At 42.1% G+C, this 20,845-nt stretch overlaps 1 protein-coding gene across 5 annotated transcripts in view; it reads right to left on the reverse strand.

Moving 5' to 3' along the window:
• Positions 1-20,845, reverse strand: part of F8 (coagulation factor VIII) — a 79,754-nt gene that overhangs the window by 42,705 nt on the left and 16,204 nt on the right. For 2 of the 5 annotated variants that reach the window (XM_053374721.1, XM_053374720.1), the window contains 4 exons: positions 11,043-11,143; positions 8,975-9,097; positions 7,138-7,350; positions 770-841 (listed from right to left, as the gene is read on the reverse strand). In XM_053374721.1, the coding sequence (XP_053230696.1) occupies positions 770-841; positions 7,138-7,350; positions 8,975-9,097; positions 11,043-11,046 (412 nt within the window). In that variant the 5' untranslated portion in view covers positions 11,047-11,143. Of the gene's footprint in view, positions 1-769; positions 842-7,137; positions 7,351-8,974; positions 9,098-11,042; positions 11,144-14,228; positions 14,856-15,411; positions 15,498-17,628; positions 17,685-20,845 lie in introns of those variants that run through there. The other 3 variants (XM_053374725.1, XM_053374724.1, XM_053374722.1) reach the window with 3 other exon arrangements.

Genomic DNA, 20,845 nt, shown 5'->3' on the forward strand with positions numbered 1-20,845 from the left:
CTACAGAAATATTGTAAAATTAATGAATGTTAAAATGATGATTGGATTGAATAGGGGGTATTAGCAACAAAGTTAATAAGAATATGCAAAAATGAATTGATAATGGATGAAAATATAGAGTTATAATATGTTAAGATATAGAGTTAAGATAAATGAAAGAGGGTAAGGATTTGCTGATTTGATTACCTAAATGGGAATACAAAAAGGGGAGGTGTGAGGAGGTCAAGGAAACAAGTTAATGAGCATAAAGTTATAAAAAATGGATTTGTTTTTAATTCTCTTTTACCTATTCGTTCTTTGTATATTGTATTTTTATTTGTATTTCTTCTTTTTTATGTATTTTTTTCAGGTTTTCTTTTTTTTGTTCTTTTCATATGTTCTTTTTTGTATTTTGTAAACTGATGTTTTTGTAAAATTCCAATAAATATTATATAAAAAAAATTAAAAAAAACAAAATGCAATAAAGAAATAACCACACACACACACAAAAAAAGAGAAAGGAAATTGCTATTAGCTACAAAAGGTTTTTCCTCCCTGCAGGGATGTGGAAAAACATACAAAAGATGGAACATGGGAAGCTGCCTCACACTCACTCAGGGTCCTTCTAGCTCAGTATTTTTTACACTGAGTGGCAGCAGCTCTCCAAGGTTAAAGAGAGGAGGGTCTCTCCCAGCCCCACCTGGAGATGCCAGGGGTTCAACCTGGAATCTTCCACATGCAAGACAAATATTCTACCCTCTTCTCCCCTTCCTCCCCACACCATTCTTACCTTCATCAAACACTGCAAAGAGTAGCACAAATTCTTGCACTATGCTTTGAATTCCTTCACTCATCAGGGTCCCTGCATACAAGATTTTTGAAAATGGAATCATTAAAAAAGAAAAAGAAAACCTCCAGTACCCAGTCCTGTAATGCAGCAGGGCTGGGCAGAGATAAAGAGCCACCACTTACATCATAGCAGGGACAATTATATAATCTCTGGGGTGCTCTTTGCTGAACCTCTCCGTGCCTCCCTTTTGCAGAAAGAAACCCACAAAATAAGCTCAGCAGAAGAAGAGGTGGGTAATACTAGCAAGCAAAACCAAAACTGGAACTTTAATTTTGAAAAATTCTTTTATTATGATTGACCAAAACATCAACAAAGGGTGATCCAGCTTTTGAGTTATAGAATCATGGAACTGTAGTTAGAGGGGACCCTTAGGGTCATCTAGTTCCTGCAATGCATGAACTCAACTAAAGCATCCATGACAGATGGCCATCCAACCTCTGCTTAAAAACCTCCAAGGAAGGAGAGTCCACTTTCCAAGAGAGTTCATTTCACTGTCAAACAGTTCTTACCCTCAAAAAGTTATTCCTGGTGTCGAAATCTTCTTGTAATTTGAACCTGTTGGTTTGGGTTCTACCCTCTGAAGTATGAGAAAACATCTTCATGTGACAACTTTTTGATATTTGAATATTGCTATCATATCTCCTCTCAGTCTGCTCTTTTCCAGGCTGAACATACCAAACTCCCATAACCATTCCTGATAAGGCTTGGCTTCCAGACTCTTAATCATTTTGGTTGCCCTCCTCTGCACACATTCCACATTTTCAATATCCTTCTAAATTGTGACCCGCCTAACCTTTCCCCTGCAACTGTTTCCCTTCTACTTGTGTATACTCTTTCTTCATGATTTCCCCTTTCTTCAATTTTTTATAAACGCCCTTCTTAAATATCAGTTCATCTGTAAGCTCCTTATGTAGCCACACTGCTTTCTTTAGGTACCTCTAACTTTTCTTACTTGTTGGAATTGTCTGCATTTGTGCCTTCAATGGTTCACCTTTAAGAAACTCCCATCCATCTTGTACTTCCTTCTCATGGATTTCTTCACAAGTGTACACATGCTTTACTGCTCCTCCCTTCTTGTTTTGTCTATTCCTTTATACCCCTTAATTTCTACATTCCAGTCATGAGCCTCATCCCACTAGCCATCAGTAAAGCCTATTAGGTCATATTTGCCTTCCTATATTATCGTCTTGCTTGTTTCACATACTCTGCACATTAGTACAGAGACAACTGAAATCATTAGCCATTCCCTCCAGCTGCTTCCTTCTTGTAGTTTCCAGCCCTTTAGCAGAATTCTGGAGCATCATCTCAGTTTCCTGTGCATCAATGAAGCTATTATCCCACATAATATGTGCTCCCCTGTATTTTCTCCCCCTGCCCTCAGGATTTAGTTTAAAGATCTGATCAGGTTTGCAAGACTCTTAACAAACACATTCTTGCCAACCACTCTGAGGTGCAACCTATCTCTAGCCAGAAGCCCTTCTTCAAGGAAGCAGAGACCATGGTCCAAGAAGCCAAACATTTCCTAACAACACCTGACTGGCAGTTGCTCGACCGCTCCCACCCAATCCCGGTGATTGCGGAGTCAGCCACTAAAATAAAGGGGACTAGATGGTCTCCTGCCCTCGCTCATAGATATACGGATTTTATCCGAGAAAAGTTTTCTGGTGATCAGCCGGACGTAGGAATAGTCCCGAGTGATCCTATTACCTGTATGAATTTTTTTTCTTGCCTGATAGAAGTTTTAACTCGCTTTTTTACTTCTCCAACCTATGGAGTTAAAAACGATTATTTTAAATTTGGCGCCCCTTGGTTCAACTCTGCTTGCAAACTAGCCAGACTCCATCTACATACAATATATAATGACTATAAACTTTCTGGCGCTCCGGCCTTACCTCCATCTTATTCCCTGGCTAAAAAAGCATACAAACAGGCCCAGAAATCGGCCAAACGGGAGTGGCATTTAAATCGCTGGCAGACTATAATTTCTGCCTCAAAATCTCATAACTCCCGGAAATTTTGGTCCTTAATAAAGGGAAGAAACACGAAATATCCCTTAACGGTGATCCCGGCCCCTACATGGGAGCAGTTCCTGAGAAAATATTTCTCAGTGGCAGAAGCTCCGGCCACTCATTGGAGACCTTCTAATCCCCTTCCCGTCTGGCCCAAAACCGACCCTGCTGAAATCCTAGAATTGATAGCTGAGCTGAAAACTGGTAAGGCCCCTGGGCCAGATTTGGTCCCTGTTGAGGCTATAAAGCTTCATTCTGCATGGTGGGCAGGGATTTTAGCTAAAACGTTCGATGCAATAAATGCCACGGGCTTAATACCAGGAACGTGGAAGGAGGCCATTATAATTCCTATCTACAAAAAAGGCCCTCCCGGTGACCCAGGGAGCTATCGGAATATCAGTCTGCTATCATCCATTGGGAAAATATATGCCCGTTTCTTGCTGGCAAGGTTGACGAAGTGGTCAGTTGAGGCTGACCTGATTGGACATGAGCAAGCTGGATTTAGATTAAATCGATCCACAACAGACCAGGCAATTATTCTTTATCACTTAGCCCGGAAATACTCGACACCTCGACAGGGCCAACTTTGCGCAGCTTTCATAGATTTGAAAGCTGCGTTTGATAGTATTCCGAGGAAATTACTATGGGATAAACTTGCCTGTTGGGGAATAGATAGAAGGCTCCTGTGGCTTATCTCCCAACTTCATGCCGGGTCCGTGGCCAGGGTGAGATTATCCCCTGCTGGAGACCTGACTAACCCAGTGCCAGTAAATAAGGGTGTACGCCAGGGTTGTATTTTAGCGCCTCTTCTTTTTAACTTATTTATCAGTGATATGAGGAACCCATTAGCCGCCTCACAAAAATTTATCCACACCCCTCGTATAGCAGATTACCGTTGTCCTCTACTTCTCTACGCAGATGATGCGGTACTACTCTCTTACTCCAGAGTGGGTTTAAGGAGGGCACTAAAGATTTTCGCGACATATTGCCATTCTAATCATCTGTCTATCAACCACACCAAGTCCAAAGTACTGATATTTTCAAGGAGTCGAAAATTTTATTCATGGAAACTGGAGGGCACGAAAATCGAACAAGTACATAAATTTAAATATTTAGGAATTTATTTTCAATATAATTTAGGGTGGAAAGCACACGTTGAATATCTTCAAAATAAGACAAAAGCCCTATCACACTCCCTCCTCCGTTTTTTCTACTCTGAGGGGGCCTTATTCATCCCTGCGGCCTTGAAAGTGTATAGCATCAAAGTGATGGCCACAATGGCCTATGCTGCACCTTTATGGGCTGCCTTTGCAAACCTCTCACCTTTAGAGTCACTTCAAAGCCAATTCTTACGCCGACTTCTAAAATTACCAACATGCGTAAGTAATGCGGCTATTCGTTTAGAAATGAAGATCCCCTCAGTGGAGCTAGTTATATGGAGGAGAGTTTTGATTTATTGGATATCCCTATGGCATAAACTCCCGAACCACTATCTCATTCAATGCATGTGGCGAGATGACTTCACAAATTTGTGGTCAGGAAAAATCCATGCCAAATTGCTGTCCTATGAGATCTCGCCCACTGAATTGCTCAAACTGGATCTAAATGTGGCTAAAAGGTGTATAAATCAAAGGCTGGATGATGTGGAGCTATACCAAAATTTCATAGCTGGTGGTGGAGCCTGCTCGCCGTTAAATTTAGGCATAACCCCTATCTACCGTGCCCCGTCCTACTTAACTTCGCTTATGGCCGCGTCTCACCGATATGCCTTCATTAGAGCTAGGTTCAATGTCTTTCCAACAAACGTACTGAGACATAGATTTACTAAGGGCCAAGTCCCTTCAATGTGTGCTTGTGAAATGAAAACATCTGAATCTCTACATCATGTTATGTTTATCTGCCCTTTGTACAGTTCAGCCCGTGCTAGTATACTAAGCTCCATAATCCAGCCTATGGCTGACAAACCAGTAGACCTACAGCTTGCCTGGGTTCTTCAAGATGTGGATCCTTATATTACCCAACAGGTTGCTAAATTCCTAACAGCCGTCCTCTCGTACAAGAGACGGAATGGAATGTTAGCTGATTATTGATAGTTATAAGAATTTTTTTTTTTTTATAATGACATCAGATATTGATTTTAGTGTAGTGCCGAAATTTTTTAATCTTAATCTTAAACTTTTTTAATGAAAGGCTAATATCTGTCCTTGTGAGTTGCGAACTGTGTTATACTACTTGTGGTTTGTATGAGTCCGTTGTTTTATTTGATTTGTTTTGTTGTGTTGTGTTTCATGATGGGCGTAAAGCCGAATAAACATTTTGGTTTGGTTTGGTTCCTAACAACACCTGTGCTGCCAGCGATTACTTCCAGCATTTTCCTCTCTCTTCCTGTGCCACAACCTTCAACAGGAAGGAGTGATGAGAAAACCACCTGTGCTCCAAGGCCCGTCAGCTTCCTTCCCAGAATCTCATAATCCCTTGCTGTACACCAAAGGCTGTGTGTGGCACTATTGTTTGTACCCCCATGAATCAGAAGGAAGTGGTTGTGGTCAGTTGGCTTTATAAGACTTGACAACTTCTCTGTCACATTGTGATTCTTTGCACCTGGAAGACAGCACACTTCCTGGGACATCCTGTTTCCTCTGTAGGGAGTCACCTACCACCACTTCCTCTTGGGAGTGGCAAGGATTGTTCTGTATATTGCACCTTCCAAAGCCACTTTGGTCTGAGGTCTGCAACTGCTGTCCTTGCTCCTTTGGCCCAGAATTGGTGTCAGAAGTGGGGGCATGCAATCCATTTTGCAGCTCCACTGACACAGCATGACTCCTGACAGTCCTGCTTCTGTGTGTCATGTTCCTCCAGAGGTTTGTCTCCTGCAATCTGCAATCTTCCTCCACTGCTGTTCTAGGACAGTACACTCTACTCTGTCAATAAATTCCTCATCTTTCCCAGTAGCTCAAAGGATAGGTGGATAGGTGGGCCTCAAATTGCTATAATATCTCTCCCAGCAAGGCACTTGTTGCAGGTGTCATTTTGCACATTCTCAGGCAGGAAGAAAAGCATGACACAGGTATTGGAAGGTCACTGCAGCACATCCCTCTCTGACCATGTCTCTTGGTCCTATGTATACCTGAGCCTCTCCCTCAAACACCCCTGCTAAATGCCATACAAACGCCCCTGTTTACAAGTCCTGTTCACAAGCCCCCAGAGACTGCAATCAGCTAAATAGAACTGCGGCTGGCTGCTAGTCAACAGAACTCTTCAACTGGCTGGAGTTTAAGCAAAGTACTGGGGTGCGAGTAAATTTTTTAATTTTTTTTTTTTAACTTGCATCGTACTGAAGCCATAATGCCTGCACTGGTCAAAAACATACTTTTGTAGCATAGCTTTAGAAATGGTTTGGCAAAGGTTGGTTATCATGAAAAGCATTTGCACTTCAGAAACTTCCACTGCTGGCACCTCCCAAGAGCTCCCGTGTTCTACTCACAGCTGGCCAATAAAAATAATTCCCTTCCTTGTGTTATAGGAAATGAGTAGCTTCCAGAATGGAACAAAACAGGACTCTTGAAATGTTGCTTTAACTCTCTGCATTGTCTCAGATATTTTCTTCTCCCTTCCCCTCCTTCCCGTCTTCCAGATAGCACAGTTGTTTAGCACATGGAGCGATGAGTTGGACGATGTTGGGTACTAATCTCATCCCAGCCATGAACTTATTGGTTGGCATGAAGCAAACCACTATTTCTCAGCTTTGTTGCTCTGTACCTAATTCTGAACAATATAGATAACAATATTGGCCTACATTTTAGGGGTGTTGTAAAGGCTGCAGAGACCAGGGCTAATAAGGCCCTTTACAACAAGAGTCCAAGATATCTGAAAGACCACCTGATCCCTTATATCCTGGCCTGATCACTGAGATCTTTTGGGGAGTCTCAGCTGGCGTGGTCCTCCATGGCCCAGAAGCACAGCTTGTAGCTACTAGAAGCCATGCACTCAGTGTAGTGGCCCAAGCCTTATGGAACTCCCTCCCACCTGAGATTAGACAGACACCTACCTGGTTGAACTTTAGACACACGACTAAGACATTTTTGTTCCAGCAGGCATTTTAAGGAAGTGTTTGGTTTATTATACGTATTTAGTGTTGGATTGTCCCATTTTCTGAAAGTTGTTTTTATGTATACTACTTAGAAATCTGAATTAATTAAGTGCTTTAGAAATGTGTTGAATAAACGTCTGTGAAATGTCTGCAAGTATTTCAGAAAAAGTGATACAAATGGGAAGGTCTCTTCCATCTCCTGGTCTTACCTGGCTGACAAACCAGCAGGGCCCCAATCAAGCCAGAGTTAATATCCTTGACACTGTCCACATGAGAGGAGTAGGCATAAGTCAAACACTGTGGGTCAGACCCGGTTGGACCTTGATCTTTTAAGACGTCCCACACGTAAGTCTGAGTCTGGCCAGGCTCCACAGCATCGTCTTCTTTCTCTGGCCTGCTGCTTGCATCATCATAACCTGCCCCTGAAAACACATAAGCAACCTTTCAGTTAACATTACAGTTGCTGGAGCCAATCCTTTCCTTTAAGGGTAGGAATGGGTGAATCTTTTAATTTTGGTTTCTCATTTTTCCAATGTAAAATTGAGTTTACATTCCCCCATCAGTTTGCAATTTTTTTAAAAAGTCCCCATTAAAATCACCAGCACTTTAGTGTGACCCCCCCACACACAATATTTACATATGTGCATGGAATTTGCCTAGTGTACTTATTTTTGCAAAGCATTTTCCCATATTAGGATATTTTTAAAAAAAATATATTTCACTGACATGTTAAAGCACACTTTGATATTGCATTACTTGGATGGAAAACTGCATTGAAAAATTTGGCGAAGAGTGAATTTCAGAGGGCTTTTTTGTTTCAGTCCGTGTATAGCGTGGATTAGGTAGGTTCGCCTTAACATATGAACTGAACTGAATTTATCCCCCTTCCCTATTTATGACAGCCTTTTACTGATATCTAATTTTCACCCTACAAGAGTCAGCATACTGGATCTGAACATGACTTAGGGACTGTCCAGATGTCCTTTGTATTGTGTATTCATGATGATTTGTGCTCATTATGGTATTGGGGCAATTATATCCAATCCTACTTCCAATTCTGTTATAGGATTGGATATAATTGGATATAATTGCCCCAATACCATAATGAGCACAAATCATCATGAATACACAATACAAAGGACTTCCAATTCTGTTATAGGATTGGTTTGGGATGCCACAGAGACAATTGGGTGGCAATGCTCTTCTAAGAGAAGGTCGCCCCTTTCACCTGGCCATGGAATACTGTAGGCAGGAGGACAACAGCCCAAGAGCTAGTCTTTATTTCATCCGCTCTGGAAGACAGAGAGACTTGGCTTGCTCTCTGTGCTGAATGCAAAGTTATGGCTTTGGGCATCCACCTGGAAACCTAATGGGAGAGCAAGATCTGTTGGAATATCTAAGCTGTGAGCTCCTCCATCCTTTGCTCAGGTTGTATAGATGCATAAATATAACCAGATATCCTAAGGACACCACAGTCTCTAATGACCAAGGAAAACAAAGCTTGGATAAGTACTGGAACTCCCCGGAGTCTGTCACTCTTCAAATACTGGAGTGCCTGCTGCAACACTGATTGCAACTGCAAAAGTTTTAGGACAGTCACACTGCTTTGTTTTCAACTGGTGAGCCTCCTGTAACTTCCAGCTGGAATCCTGTAGCTTTTTACAAAACAAATATTCCAGGATGGTGGTGGGAGGTGGGGAGTTATCCCACTTTTGTTGTGATTTAGGTCAAGAATCCTCCCCATTACAATAATGTAGTAACACTGGGGAAGCATTGCAGATCAGCTAATAGTGGAATGATGTTTGGATGGTCCAGTATCAATGCACCACTAATGAATCAATCATTGCGTCAATGCCATGTTGCAGAATACAAAAAACCCAACCCAATCTGGATATGGCTGTAGGAACACAGGTTTGAATCCCTGATCAGCCACAAAGCTAATTGGGAAGCCTTGGATCAGGTGTTAGAATGTGCGGGTCATACCAAATTCTGTTAAAGGGGTGTGCAATATGAATGGACATGGTGCTCTGTGTGTATCAAACTCACCCTCTGAAGCTTTCCAGTAGGACACCCCTATGGCGTGGATGCTGAAAGGACGGGAAGCCAGATTCTTAAAGGTAACGACCACCTTGTCATGAACTTCTGCTCGGATGGTAGGGCCCAGAAGACCTGTAGGGGAGGAGGAGGATGGGAACCTTAATATCTTGGATCCCACTTGATTAAGAATTTGAACTCAGGTTGCAGTTTTTACCAAAATGTTCAGTGCTCAGATCAATGTGATACATAGGCAAAATGCTGTTCAAAGGCACAGTAGGTGCTCTATATACAGCTGCACAAGTAAAGGTGTCGATCCAAAAATGATAGTTCCCCCACCCCACCCCTTCAAGCCTGTAATAAGCAAAAGGGGCAGGCACAACTAGTGCAGCAAGCGGTTCTGATACTTAGACTGGGTAAGCAGCCTAGCACTTCTCTGACAAGGTTGAACCATCCCTGTCTGTTCATGCCTGTGTTGGCATCTCCATGATTTGGGTGGTGGAGGAGGTGGACAGGAAAGCTAATGTAACAGCCTACAACACCCAGAGAGGTGACACTGGACAGCTTTCTTAGGGTTGCTATATTTCAAAAAGTGAAAATTCGGATACAAAAGTTGTTGTAGAGCTTTTTTGTTTAGTTTTGCCCAAAGTTGAGGTTTTTTTGTTTTGCTTTTTTTGCAAATTCACTAAACTATAGACTTCCAATATGCCATATATCCAGGTTTTCCCAGGCATGTCAGCTATTTCCGTCTGGACACTATTTCTGACTGCTATATTCCAGCTATGTCCGGCAAATTCCAGGCGTATGGCAACCCTATGCTTTCTGATAACTCCAGAGGCAGAGTTGGCAGAGCAATAAGAACCAGCCTCTGTCAGCTTTGAAGATGGAGCCAGGGCTTTTTTTCCTCCCCAGCCAGAACTTGCCAGAACTCAGTTCTGGCACCTCTCATGTGGGCGCCATTGCCATTATAAGAGAATAAGGGAGGCGCTCATGGTGAGTTCAGGCACCTCTTTTTCTAGAAAAACAGCACTGCTGGTGAGGTGCCCATTGGGACTTGTGAGACAGAAGGCAGGACACCCAAACCGTAGATGGAGCCAGAGCCAATGAGCCTACTGAAGGCTCGTACACACTTCCACTTGTGTAGTGCCTGGAAAACAGAGGTTCAAGTGGTTTTCTGCTGGACCCGCACTTTTTAGGCACGAGTGTCCAAGTGAGTTTCGCCTTGCCCTGCTGCTTACCACTGAAAGCCCTCTTTTTAGCAGTAGATCGGAACAAATGGGGAAAACCTATATTAACAAATGAAGCTGCCAAGCAGTGTTACCCCACGTCCACGCCCCGGACTGGTTTAAGTCAGAAAAGGCGGGCTAAGCACAGACTGCGGTTGGTGAAGCAGTACCCCATTTGCACTTACTCTGCTTAGATTGAAACAGCCCTGAACACTTTTGACATTTCTGTATTTGCAAATATGTGGGTAGCAGAGCTGACGTAGTGGGAAGAGATACTCCTACAAGGGAACAGATAACAAGCTCCAAGAGAGGGCACATTCTCTACAGCCAGCTCACAGATCTCAATCTCACTCACAGATACATTTCACTGTCTGTCCTGTAATCAGTAGCTCCCTTTGGGGATACCTAAGCCAACCATTCTATGCTAAATTAGCAAGCAATCTACTTAATAAAGACATGCAGCTATAACATAAATATCCCACGTCTTCACCAAATGATCTACAAAGTAGCTTGCAAGAAAATGAATGTGTCAAAAACCACCATAATACAAGTAACATTTAACTTGTATGAATTCAGCATTAATGTGCTTGGTAAAATAATAATAATAATAATAATAATAATAATAATAATAATAATAATTGGGGGAAGAAAGGGTGTGGGTGTCCGGCCCATCTGCACTGTACATTTAAAATGTATTATATCAGTTTAAAAAGTCATGGTTTCTCCCAAAGAATCCTGGGAGTTGTAGTTTGTTAAGGATGCTTAGAGTTGTTAGGAGACCCCTATTATCCTACGACTCCCAGAGTGGTTTAACAAGCAGTCCCTCTCTCTACAAAAAAGATCCTTTTGCTTACCCATCCAAGCAGGCTTGGGTTTTGTTTGTGTGAAGGTAGAATCTGTGTATTCCAGATATATGGCTTTCTTGTACCGAGTGGTTGGCGTGGGGGAGAATACCCTGGAAAAGGAAAGGGGCATGGTTAAATTAAACAGATATAATCTATACTGTCTGTATTTGCTTTGAGTTCTGAGTTATCAGATTATATAATTTATATTTATGCCCAACTCTTCCACCAGTAATACCCAGAGCTACTTACAAAAAAAGGGAAAACAATAATTAGGAAATAAACACTCAGCAGTAACCCCCCCCCCCAAATAATGAAAAAGTAATTGTGAAAAGCAGCGATTAAAATAATTAAAAACAGCAGCAGAACTGGGTATTTAAAACCTGCTTGAATGAAAAAAAAAAGTTCTCAATTTCTGTCTGTGGCCACATCTGGCTTCATTTAAAGCAATATCATACCACTTTAACAATCGTGTCTTTCCTCAAATAACCCTGGGAACTGCAGTTTGTTATGGGTGCTGAGAGTTATTAAAAGACCTCACAGTGTTATCATTCCCAGAGTTCCCTGGGAAGACGGGTTGATTGTTAAACCACTCTGAGAAAACTGTAGCTCCATAAGGTGAATAAGGGGTCACCTAATAACCCTCAGTACCCTTAACATACAATAGTTTCTAGGATTCCTTTGGGGGAAGCTATGACTGCCTAACATGGAATGATGCTTCATGTCCTCTTTTTCCAAGACACACCCTCTTTTTCAGGATTAAAATTTTTGTCCTGGTGGATTTTTTAAATTTGGCAAAACGTCCAGGTCTTTTTTTGTTTGGTTTTGGTTTTGTTTTGTTTACACAGTAACCCAAGAATTTTTTTTAAATAAATAAAGACAATATAAAAAGCCCTACACTGACCAACATATTCCACTGTAAAGAATTATACAAAGAATTAAATCAGTTTCTCTGCAACTTTCCCAGTCCTCCCCACAGTGACATGTTAGAAAGCTGTTAAGCTGGAGTTTGGTGATGCAGTGCAGCAGAATTCCACCAGGGTGCTGAGTTGTAAAAAAAAACGGTAAAAAGGGTTTTTCATTCTGAAAATCGGTGACTAGTGTCTTTGTAACAGTATACGGACAATAGAACACTGGGAAGCTGAATTGGGGACAGGAGAAACAGAGCAGTGAGAGAACATTTGACATAGGTCTCATTTCAGTCAGGGGGGAGCGATCTTCTGGAAAGAGAAGAATCCCATAAAGAGAAATTGGGAAGCTGAATTGGAGATAGGAGAAGTTTAACTTCCACTGAATTTACCCTATTTATACTTTATTGTTTCCTGAAAGAATTCTATCTCCTGGTACATCATTTTTTTTTCTTACCAACTTCCCTAGGTCTCCGGGTTTTCTTTTCAAAAAAGCAAAACTTGGCCCGTAGTTAAGGGGGTTCCCCACCATTGACGGTAACGTCATGATATGAAATGAAAAAAACCGCAAGTAGAATAAAGTGTTTTATATTTCTATGAGAGAAAAACCCTGTCAGAAAATGGCACCCCCTCATAAAATTCTAGAAGTGAAAGGGGACAGTTGGGAGAAGCTCAGTCTGAAGGAGCAGCATCTGAGGAAGTTCTAGTCAGGATTTAGAATTTAGGAAAACAAAACTTGAAATTGCCAAAATTCAAACAGAAGCAGAAAAAGGAAAAGTCAAGCTTCAAGCAGAACAAGCTAGGCTTCAAGGAGAACAGCAGATTCAGTTTGCCAAAAATGTCACTATAGCAGGATAAAGAGAAACATGAAAAAGGAATGTACAATCTTAAAATGTAAGAGAGGCACCTGAAGGGTAGAGTTACCAGCACCACAGAGAAGCGGGGAAGTTACCTTAGTGGAACAAAAGAAATTTCCACAATATCAGAAAAGAGATGACGTGAAAGGTTTTTTTGTTTAGTTCTAAGAGAACTTGTAAAGATTTGGAGGTTCTAGATGAAGCCAGGACAATATATTTGCATCCACTGATATGTGGCAGTCTCAGTGAGGTTTACTCAGAGATGAGAAATAAAGAAACCTCAGATTGTTTACTCTTTAAGGAAAGAGTGAGGATATGATTTGGGCTCATTGTTGAACAGAGCAGAAAAACAATTAGAGATATTAAAAGGAAACTGGTGAAATGTACGCCCAGTTAGGTTGCCTCCTAGACAGAGCCTTAAATAGATGGGTTGAGGGATGTAAAGTTCAGACATTTGAAGAACTGAAGCACTTCTTTAAACATGTTCCCTCACACTTTATTTGGTTTTTGAGGGATAAAAAGCTGCAAACAGTGATGGAAGCAGCAGATTTCCTGGACGAGATAAAAGGGGACATGGGAGAGTTGTTATTCTCACGAACCTTCAGGAAAAGAAAGGTTTGAGACACCAAAAACCAAACAAAATAAAATGGGAAAGTTAATTTGTTTTCACTGCCAGGAAAAGAGTCACACAAGAAATCACTGTGCAAAATTAGAGAAAGCTAAAATATCAACTTTTGTCAAAAATGTTGAGTTTATTAGAAAGGCAGAGCCTGTCACAAATCAGCCCACAAACTCTGCTCAGAGCTAAGCCAGCCTGAGAAACCAGCCAATGTTTTACAGATCTGGAGAGTTTAAAAATATATAAACAGGGATTATATGGAATTCCTAGCAGCAGTGCAGGCGTAAAACTGTTAGAGAGTGCAAAACTGCAACACCAGGTGCTCCCTCAATAAAGCTGTGCGCTTCTGTCCCTGGACTCTGTTGAAAAAAACCCAGCTTTGCCATGCAAACCAGGAAGTGACTTCACCAGGCAACTAATTTTTCTTATCTCTGTGGCTGCAATCTCCTAGGTGACATGGACGCCTTTGGCAACTGAATGTGCATGCGTACTGCTTCCATTTCCCACCCAGCCACCCACTCCAGGAGGAACAAAGTAACTGTGGAGGCTCCCTGCATACTTGAAATTATTGAACAGAGATTGTACCGGGTGTCTAGGAAGAGGAAGTGTACTGCCCTCTGGGAAACAAGAAGGTAGTTAGTGATTCCCAGAAAGTACAGGCTGCAAATACACCAGCTAGCCCATGAGACACCAATGTCTGGATCTCTTGGAATAAAGAAAAATAGGGAAAGGACATCAGAGCCTTCAGTAAGGCTTGTGCAGCATATCAGCATGCAGGTCCTTCCCTCCATCCCAAAGCTGGGCAACCACTTACTAGGCTTCCAGTATTTGTTACCCCGAAATTGATCTTCTCAGTTTTGGGGTACTTCAGGCTTGGCGTCATGTGCAGGAAAACTGCAGGCATTGCTCTGGCAGGAAGTATGGGCACTCTCCTCAAGTGGATCTTCTCAATTTTGTGCCACCTCTGCTCCGCACCCTGCTCCAGCTCTGTAAGGAAATTCCGGGTCTCTGCCTCCAAATGGATCTTCTCAATTTTCTGCCACCCCAGGCTTGGTGCCCCGTGCAAGAAAACTGCTGGCATGCTAAACTGCTGGCACTGCTCTGGATCTGGGAAGGAATATCCAGGGCTCTGGCGGGGTCCTAGAGCCCTTCCCTCATTCCCAATGATGGGAAATCACTTACCAGCTTTGGGAAGGTAGTGCCAGGACTCCCAGGGCCCTAGCTCCGCCCTCTCAAAGCTAGACAGAATGGGCAGACTTTATAATCTTTCATAAAATGGCACAAACCTGTGCGAGGCCAATATTTGGAATCTCCAAGTGGATCTTCTCAATTATGAATCTTTTCATTTTATACTACCTCAGCTCGGGTGCCCTGTGCAGGAAAACTGCCGGATCCTGCACTGCAGCTAAGCAAGACGCCTGGCTCTAGGAAGGAAGCTCCACGGCTCTGCAGGGTCCTAGAGCCCTTTCTGTCTATCCCAAAGCTGGACAAACATTTACAGGGCTTTGGGAAAGGGGGGCAGAGGGCTTTGGGACGCTGCTGGAACCCTCACCTGCCTTCCCAAAGTGGGGTACGCAGCCCTCTATCTTGCTGGGGAACCAATTGGGGGAGGGGTTTACAGGAATTATGTATTTTTGTCCCAGGGTTCCAATCGCTAGAGGTGCATTTAGGATTTCTGAGTGACTCTAATAACACAGCACTGTGTAACAATGAGAATCGCAATAATGGACTAGAAACAGCATTAAGTACCCCAGGAAGAATACCACACACCCCAAGAAAAGTGGGTCATACATGCAATGAGGTTCATAAATGAGGTTCTGCTCCTTGAAAAGGCATGGAGGTTGACAGAATGAAGTGGCCACCCTACATAAACGTAGAGCTGGGAGATGTCTGGAGATTTCACTTGCTAAATATCCATGCTGTGCAGGAAAACTGCAGGCTCTGGGAAGGAAGAGCCAGGGCCCGTCCCTCCTTCCCAAAGATGGGCAAGCACTTACTAGGCTTCCGGCTTGGGGAAGGCAGTTCCAGGCTCTGGCATCATTTCAAGGAACTTGCACCGCCCTCTCCAAAGGCACACAAAATGGACGGCACTTGGAAATTGTTTACAAAATGGCGCCCTGTGCAAAGTCCGATTTTGGGCATCGCAATGTGTCAACACCGCAATATATAGTGTGATGTCTGAAATAAGGATAGAACTATGTAGAGGTGAATGGGGTAATGTCTGGGCAACTGCTACTGCTTAGAAGTCTGAAAGTGTTATTTATTAGAGTACAGATCATTTTTTAAATTAGCACACTTCCTCTAAAATTCAAGCTGCAGAAATAATTAGTAGCATAGATGTAATATACTCAGAGTCGCAAAGTGATTTCATGCTCTTTATTCAGCTCATAGTGGTGAGGAGGAATGAATGAATGTCCCCTCAAAGTATCTGCTTTATATACATTATTTACACAATGGGCTGCACATGATCAGACTGCTGCCTTTTGGATCCTATTGTTCTAGGACCCATCAGACTGCTGCCTTTTGGATCCTATTCAACTCAGTACATAACAATAGATATCAAAGGAAAGGTGAGAGAATGGTCCCTAATAGACAAGTGGGAGACACAGATACAAAACTGCACACATGCACACAGAAGGGGACAAGGAAGGAACACATCTTAAATAACGCTACAAGGTTTATTATTGTAATTTTTAACTTAGAAGCCCAGGGCAGCTTCTAAGGGGGCTGGCTGAGAACAGGGCGGGGCAGAAAAAAATGGGGCTTTAGAGACATAGGTGTAGTCAGGATTTAGTTGGGGCAGCAGGCGTCACATTGGGAGGGGGGGCAGAACCTCAGTTAAGTATTTTTATTGATTTACTTGATGGGGAGAACTGCCCCCCCAGGCTATGCCCATGTTTGGGGAGGCAAGGCAAAAAGGGCTTAAGTAATAAATAAATGAAGAGTGGAGGTAACCAACTCTCCTTTTATTTATTACTGGCACAGAGACACCTGCACAAAGTTGCAATCATATAAGGTTTCTGTCGTCCCCAAATGGATCTTCAATATTAGGGGCACTGTGCAGGAGAACTGCCAGAACTCTGGCTCTGGCAACAGGGTCCTAGAGCCCTTCCCTTCTTCCCAAAGACGGGCAAGCAGTACTAGGTTTCCAGCTTGGGGAAGGTGGTGCCAGGGCTCTGACAGCACCCGAGCCTTCGCTCTGCCCTCTCAGGAGCCAGATAAAATGGACGGCACTTTTAAATTGTTTACAAAATGGCACCCTATATGAGACCACTTGGCGCCCCCAGGTGGATTTTCTCAATTTTGCACTACCTCAGACTTTTGGATGAATTAAATACCATGGCTCTACATAAAAATGAGAATAGTACTAATGGACTCGAAACAGCGTTAAGTACCTCAAGAAGCAAAAAACAAACAAAAAAAACCCAGGTGCTGCATACAATTTATTATATCATAAATGAGATTCTGCGCTCATGGGAGCTGGCAGACTGAAATAAGCATCCTAAATAAACATAGGTCAGAAAGGAAAGGGGCGGCAACAGGGCTGGACGATGTCTGGTTATCAAGATCGTGATTTGTCACCAGCTAAACATTGTGATATACCAATATACAACCATGTCTGAAATAAGGATGGAATTATGTAGAGGCAAACAGGTTATGTCCTGACAACGGCTACTACTTAGAGGTCTGACACTTATGTTTACTTGCCTTTAACGTATTGTTACCACTGTTATTTTATAGTATAGATCATTTTAAAATTAAACCCCTTCTCTAACATTAAAACGGCAGAAGTAATCAGTAACATAGATATCAACGGAAAGGTGTGAGAATGGTCCCTAATACATACAAGGGAGACACAGGGAAGAAAGAGTCTTAAACAACAGGGCAATATTTATTATCTTCAACTCAGAAGTAAATAACCCCAGGGCGGTTTCTAAGCGGGGGGGGGGGGTTGCTGGCTGTAGGCAGGATTGGTCAGAAACATGTGGGGCTTTGCAGAGGTGAGGCAGAAAAAGCTTACAGTGCCAAGCGCTGTGCTTTCCCAGCACAGAGACAGACATAGAGACACTTGTTCAAAGATGCAATCATGTGAGGTTTTTCCGGCTGCGGGTGTGTGTGTGTGTGTGTGTGTGCGCGCGCATGCGAAAACTGCGCAAGCTCTAGGCAAGGTTTTAGAGTCCGTCCCTCCTTTCCAAAGATGGGCAAGCACTTACTAGGCTTCCGGCTTGGGGAAGGCAGTTCCAGGTTCTGGCATCATTTCAAGGAACTTGCACCGCCCTCTCCAAAGGCACACAAAATGGACGGCACTTGGAAATTGTTTACAAAATGGCGCCCTGTGCAAAGTCCGATTTTGAGACACCTCGACATCGTGATATGTCACCGGCTAAACACCGCAATGTAGCACGATGTCTGAAATAAGGATGCAACTGTCTATGGGCGGTCGGGGTAATGTCCAGGCAACTGCTATCACTTAGAGGTCCTAAACTTATAAATATTTACTTACCTGTAACATCTTATTTTAAAGTACATATTTTTTTATTTTTAATTAGCACACATTCTCTAAAATTCAAGCTGTAGAAGTAATTAGTAGCATAGATATCAAACGAAAGAGAATGTTCCCTGTTAGACACGTGGAAGACACAGACACACAAATGCGTACACAGAAACGCAGAAGGGGAAAAGGGAGGAACAAGGTTTAAATAACTGGGCAACGTTTACTAATATTTTAAATTCAGAAGTAAATAATCGGTCTTTTTTTCCATGGGATAAGCAGCAGCTTTGTGGCACAGGGAAGTAAATAAATAAATGCAGAGTGAAGGAAAGTCATTCTCCATTTATTCATTCCTGCGCAAGATAGATAATATGGATGGACTTTGGTAATCATTTGAGGCCAACGATTTGTCACTCACAAATGGATCTTCTCAGTTACGGATCTTGTCTGGGAAGGAAGAGCCAGGGCTCTAGCCTTCCCTCTTTTCCAAAGATGGGCAAGCACTTACTAGGTTTCCAGCTTGGGGGAGGCGGTGCTAGGGCTCTGGCCCATCCCAGAGCCCTCACTCCACCCTCCTGAAGCCAGACTACATGGACACACACTGTAATCTTTCACAAAATGGACTCCTCTGTGAGAACAATTTGGCGTGCCAAAATGAGTCTTATCAATTTTGCACCACATCAGCTCTGGCACCATGTGCAGAGAAACAGCCAGCACCGCTCTCAATCCCATGCTGCATCTAAGCGAGGCATCTGCTTCTGGAAAGGAAGCTCCAGGACTCTTGACAGGCTCCTAGAACCCTTTTGCCCTTCCCAAATTCGGGCAAGCTGTGGTCCTGGTTCTGGGGTCAGCAGCGAAGCTGAGGTTGTTGGCACCCGGGGTAGAAGTGTTTGCGCTGGGGGGGGAGTGGGTAGGAGAGCAACTGAACCTGGACAGCACAGTCGGATTTTGTGTGGACTAAGGGTAAACGACAAGAACATGGAGATTTGCCTTGAATTGCTGGTGTTAATAATGGAAACTGATATTGCAATGTGCGATTTTTGAAATAACTGCAATTTTGAAAATGTGCAAAATGGTCTGGTACCTGTATGCTCACCCATTGCTCAGGACAGGTTTGAGATAACCTCCCATTTTGCAATGATCTTGAAGGGTGGGACATGTGGCAAAAAACTAGAGTTTGGTGATACAGTGCGCCAATGCGCTGAGCTTTAGTTTCACTCTGATTGGCTGCACATACAGCTAGCCAGAGTAGAGGGTGGAGACAGCAAATTGGGAGGGGAAAAGAGAAAAGAGTTGAAAGTTTTAGTTCTGGTGTTCAGCTGGTGTCCAGCAGAGTGTATGTGCAAAATCCACTCTGAGGAAAATATCTGTAGCCAGAGAAGGAAGTCTCTGAGCTTAGTTTGAAAGACAGTGATTAGTGTCTTTGTAAAAGTATACAGACAAGAGAAAACCCTACTTGGGTCTCATTTCAGCCAGAAGGGAAGTGATCTTCTGGAAAGAAAACCATCCCAACCCAGTTGGAGGAATGTGGTGACCCCCTGGCTCTGTAATACTACTAGGGGAGCCTCATGAGCCTCATTTATAGAAGGCTGGGAAACTGACAGAAAGTACCACCTTGTTTAAGAACCAAATTATTAAGTGGTAACAACTATGCAATTAAGTTTAATGAAGTGAAGTGAAGTAACTGAAAATAAGCTGTGCATTTACCACCTTGTTTAGGCACCTGTAACATCAAGTGAATTCACCATTTTTATAGTTTACTGTTTTCTGAAAGTATTCTATCTCCTGACACATCTTTTGTTTTACCAACTTTGTTCTGTAAAATAAATTAATTTTTTCCTATTTAACTCCCCTAAGTCACCCGCTACCAGAGTTTTCTTCTCAAAAAAAGCAAAAAATAACCAGTAGTTAAGAGGGGGTTCACCGCACATGGCTTAGTGGGCATTTGAAACCTGATCTTATTTTTCCAATCTTAAATTCAGTGCTCCACATTTCCACATGAGTTTGCTTTTTTAAAAAAGCCTCATTAACATATATTTCATTTTAGTGTGAATTTATCCTAAAGCGCACAATATTGCATGCAATTTTGCCTAACATATACTTTTCTGTTAAAATAAAATTCCCTAATACATTTTTGCCTGTCATTTCCTACTAATATATATGCACACTTTACACATACACACAACACACATACGAGGGTAATGTGCACATTACTAGGTTAGGAAATTACATTTCAAAATGTGTTTGGATTGCATATTGTTTTGTTTTTGTTTAAATAAATGTTATTAGATTTTATAAAGAGATACAAATATCATTTTTTATCCCAACTAAAATTAAATCCAGAGAAAAATAAGGGAGAAGAGAGAGACAGAAAGAGAGAGAGAAATATAGAATTAAAAGAGAGAGAAATAAGAAACTAAAGAACTTCTTAATCTTCATTTGTCAGCTATTGAAAAACATTATTCAAGTCATCTACTCCAATATAGCACACAGCACAACTACTCTCTATAAATCAACATTATCTTTAGCTTTCAAAGCCAAATGTCATTATTTCTTTTTCACACAAAATGTCTAAGAGAGGTTTTCAATCTTTTGTAAATGTTAACAATGACTGTTCTCTGATTCAGCACAACAATTTCACTAAGTCTAATAATTATAATTACCATTCCTCCATTGTTGGTAACAGTGAGTTTTTCTATATTTGTGCTTATAAAAGTATTGCTGCTGTAATCATATACTGGAACAAAATTTCATAGTCATTTTCTAACTGTATATCCATAAGTCCCAGCAGGAAGAATTCTGGTTTCAGTTTAAAGTTCATCTTCAAAATTCTCCATATCAAAATATATTTGTATCCATTTTTCTTCTTTTTTATATGTCTACTAAGCATGGTAAAATGTCCCTTCATGTTCTTTACATTTCCAACAAGTATTTTGGAT

This window comes from Podarcis raffonei, chromosome Z, assembly GCF_027172205.1.
Source record: "Podarcis raffonei isolate rPodRaf1 chromosome Z, rPodRaf1.pri, whole genome shotgun sequence".
In the NCBI taxonomy this organism is placed as follows: domain Eukaryota; kingdom Metazoa; phylum Chordata; class Lepidosauria; order Squamata; family Lacertidae; genus Podarcis; species Podarcis raffonei.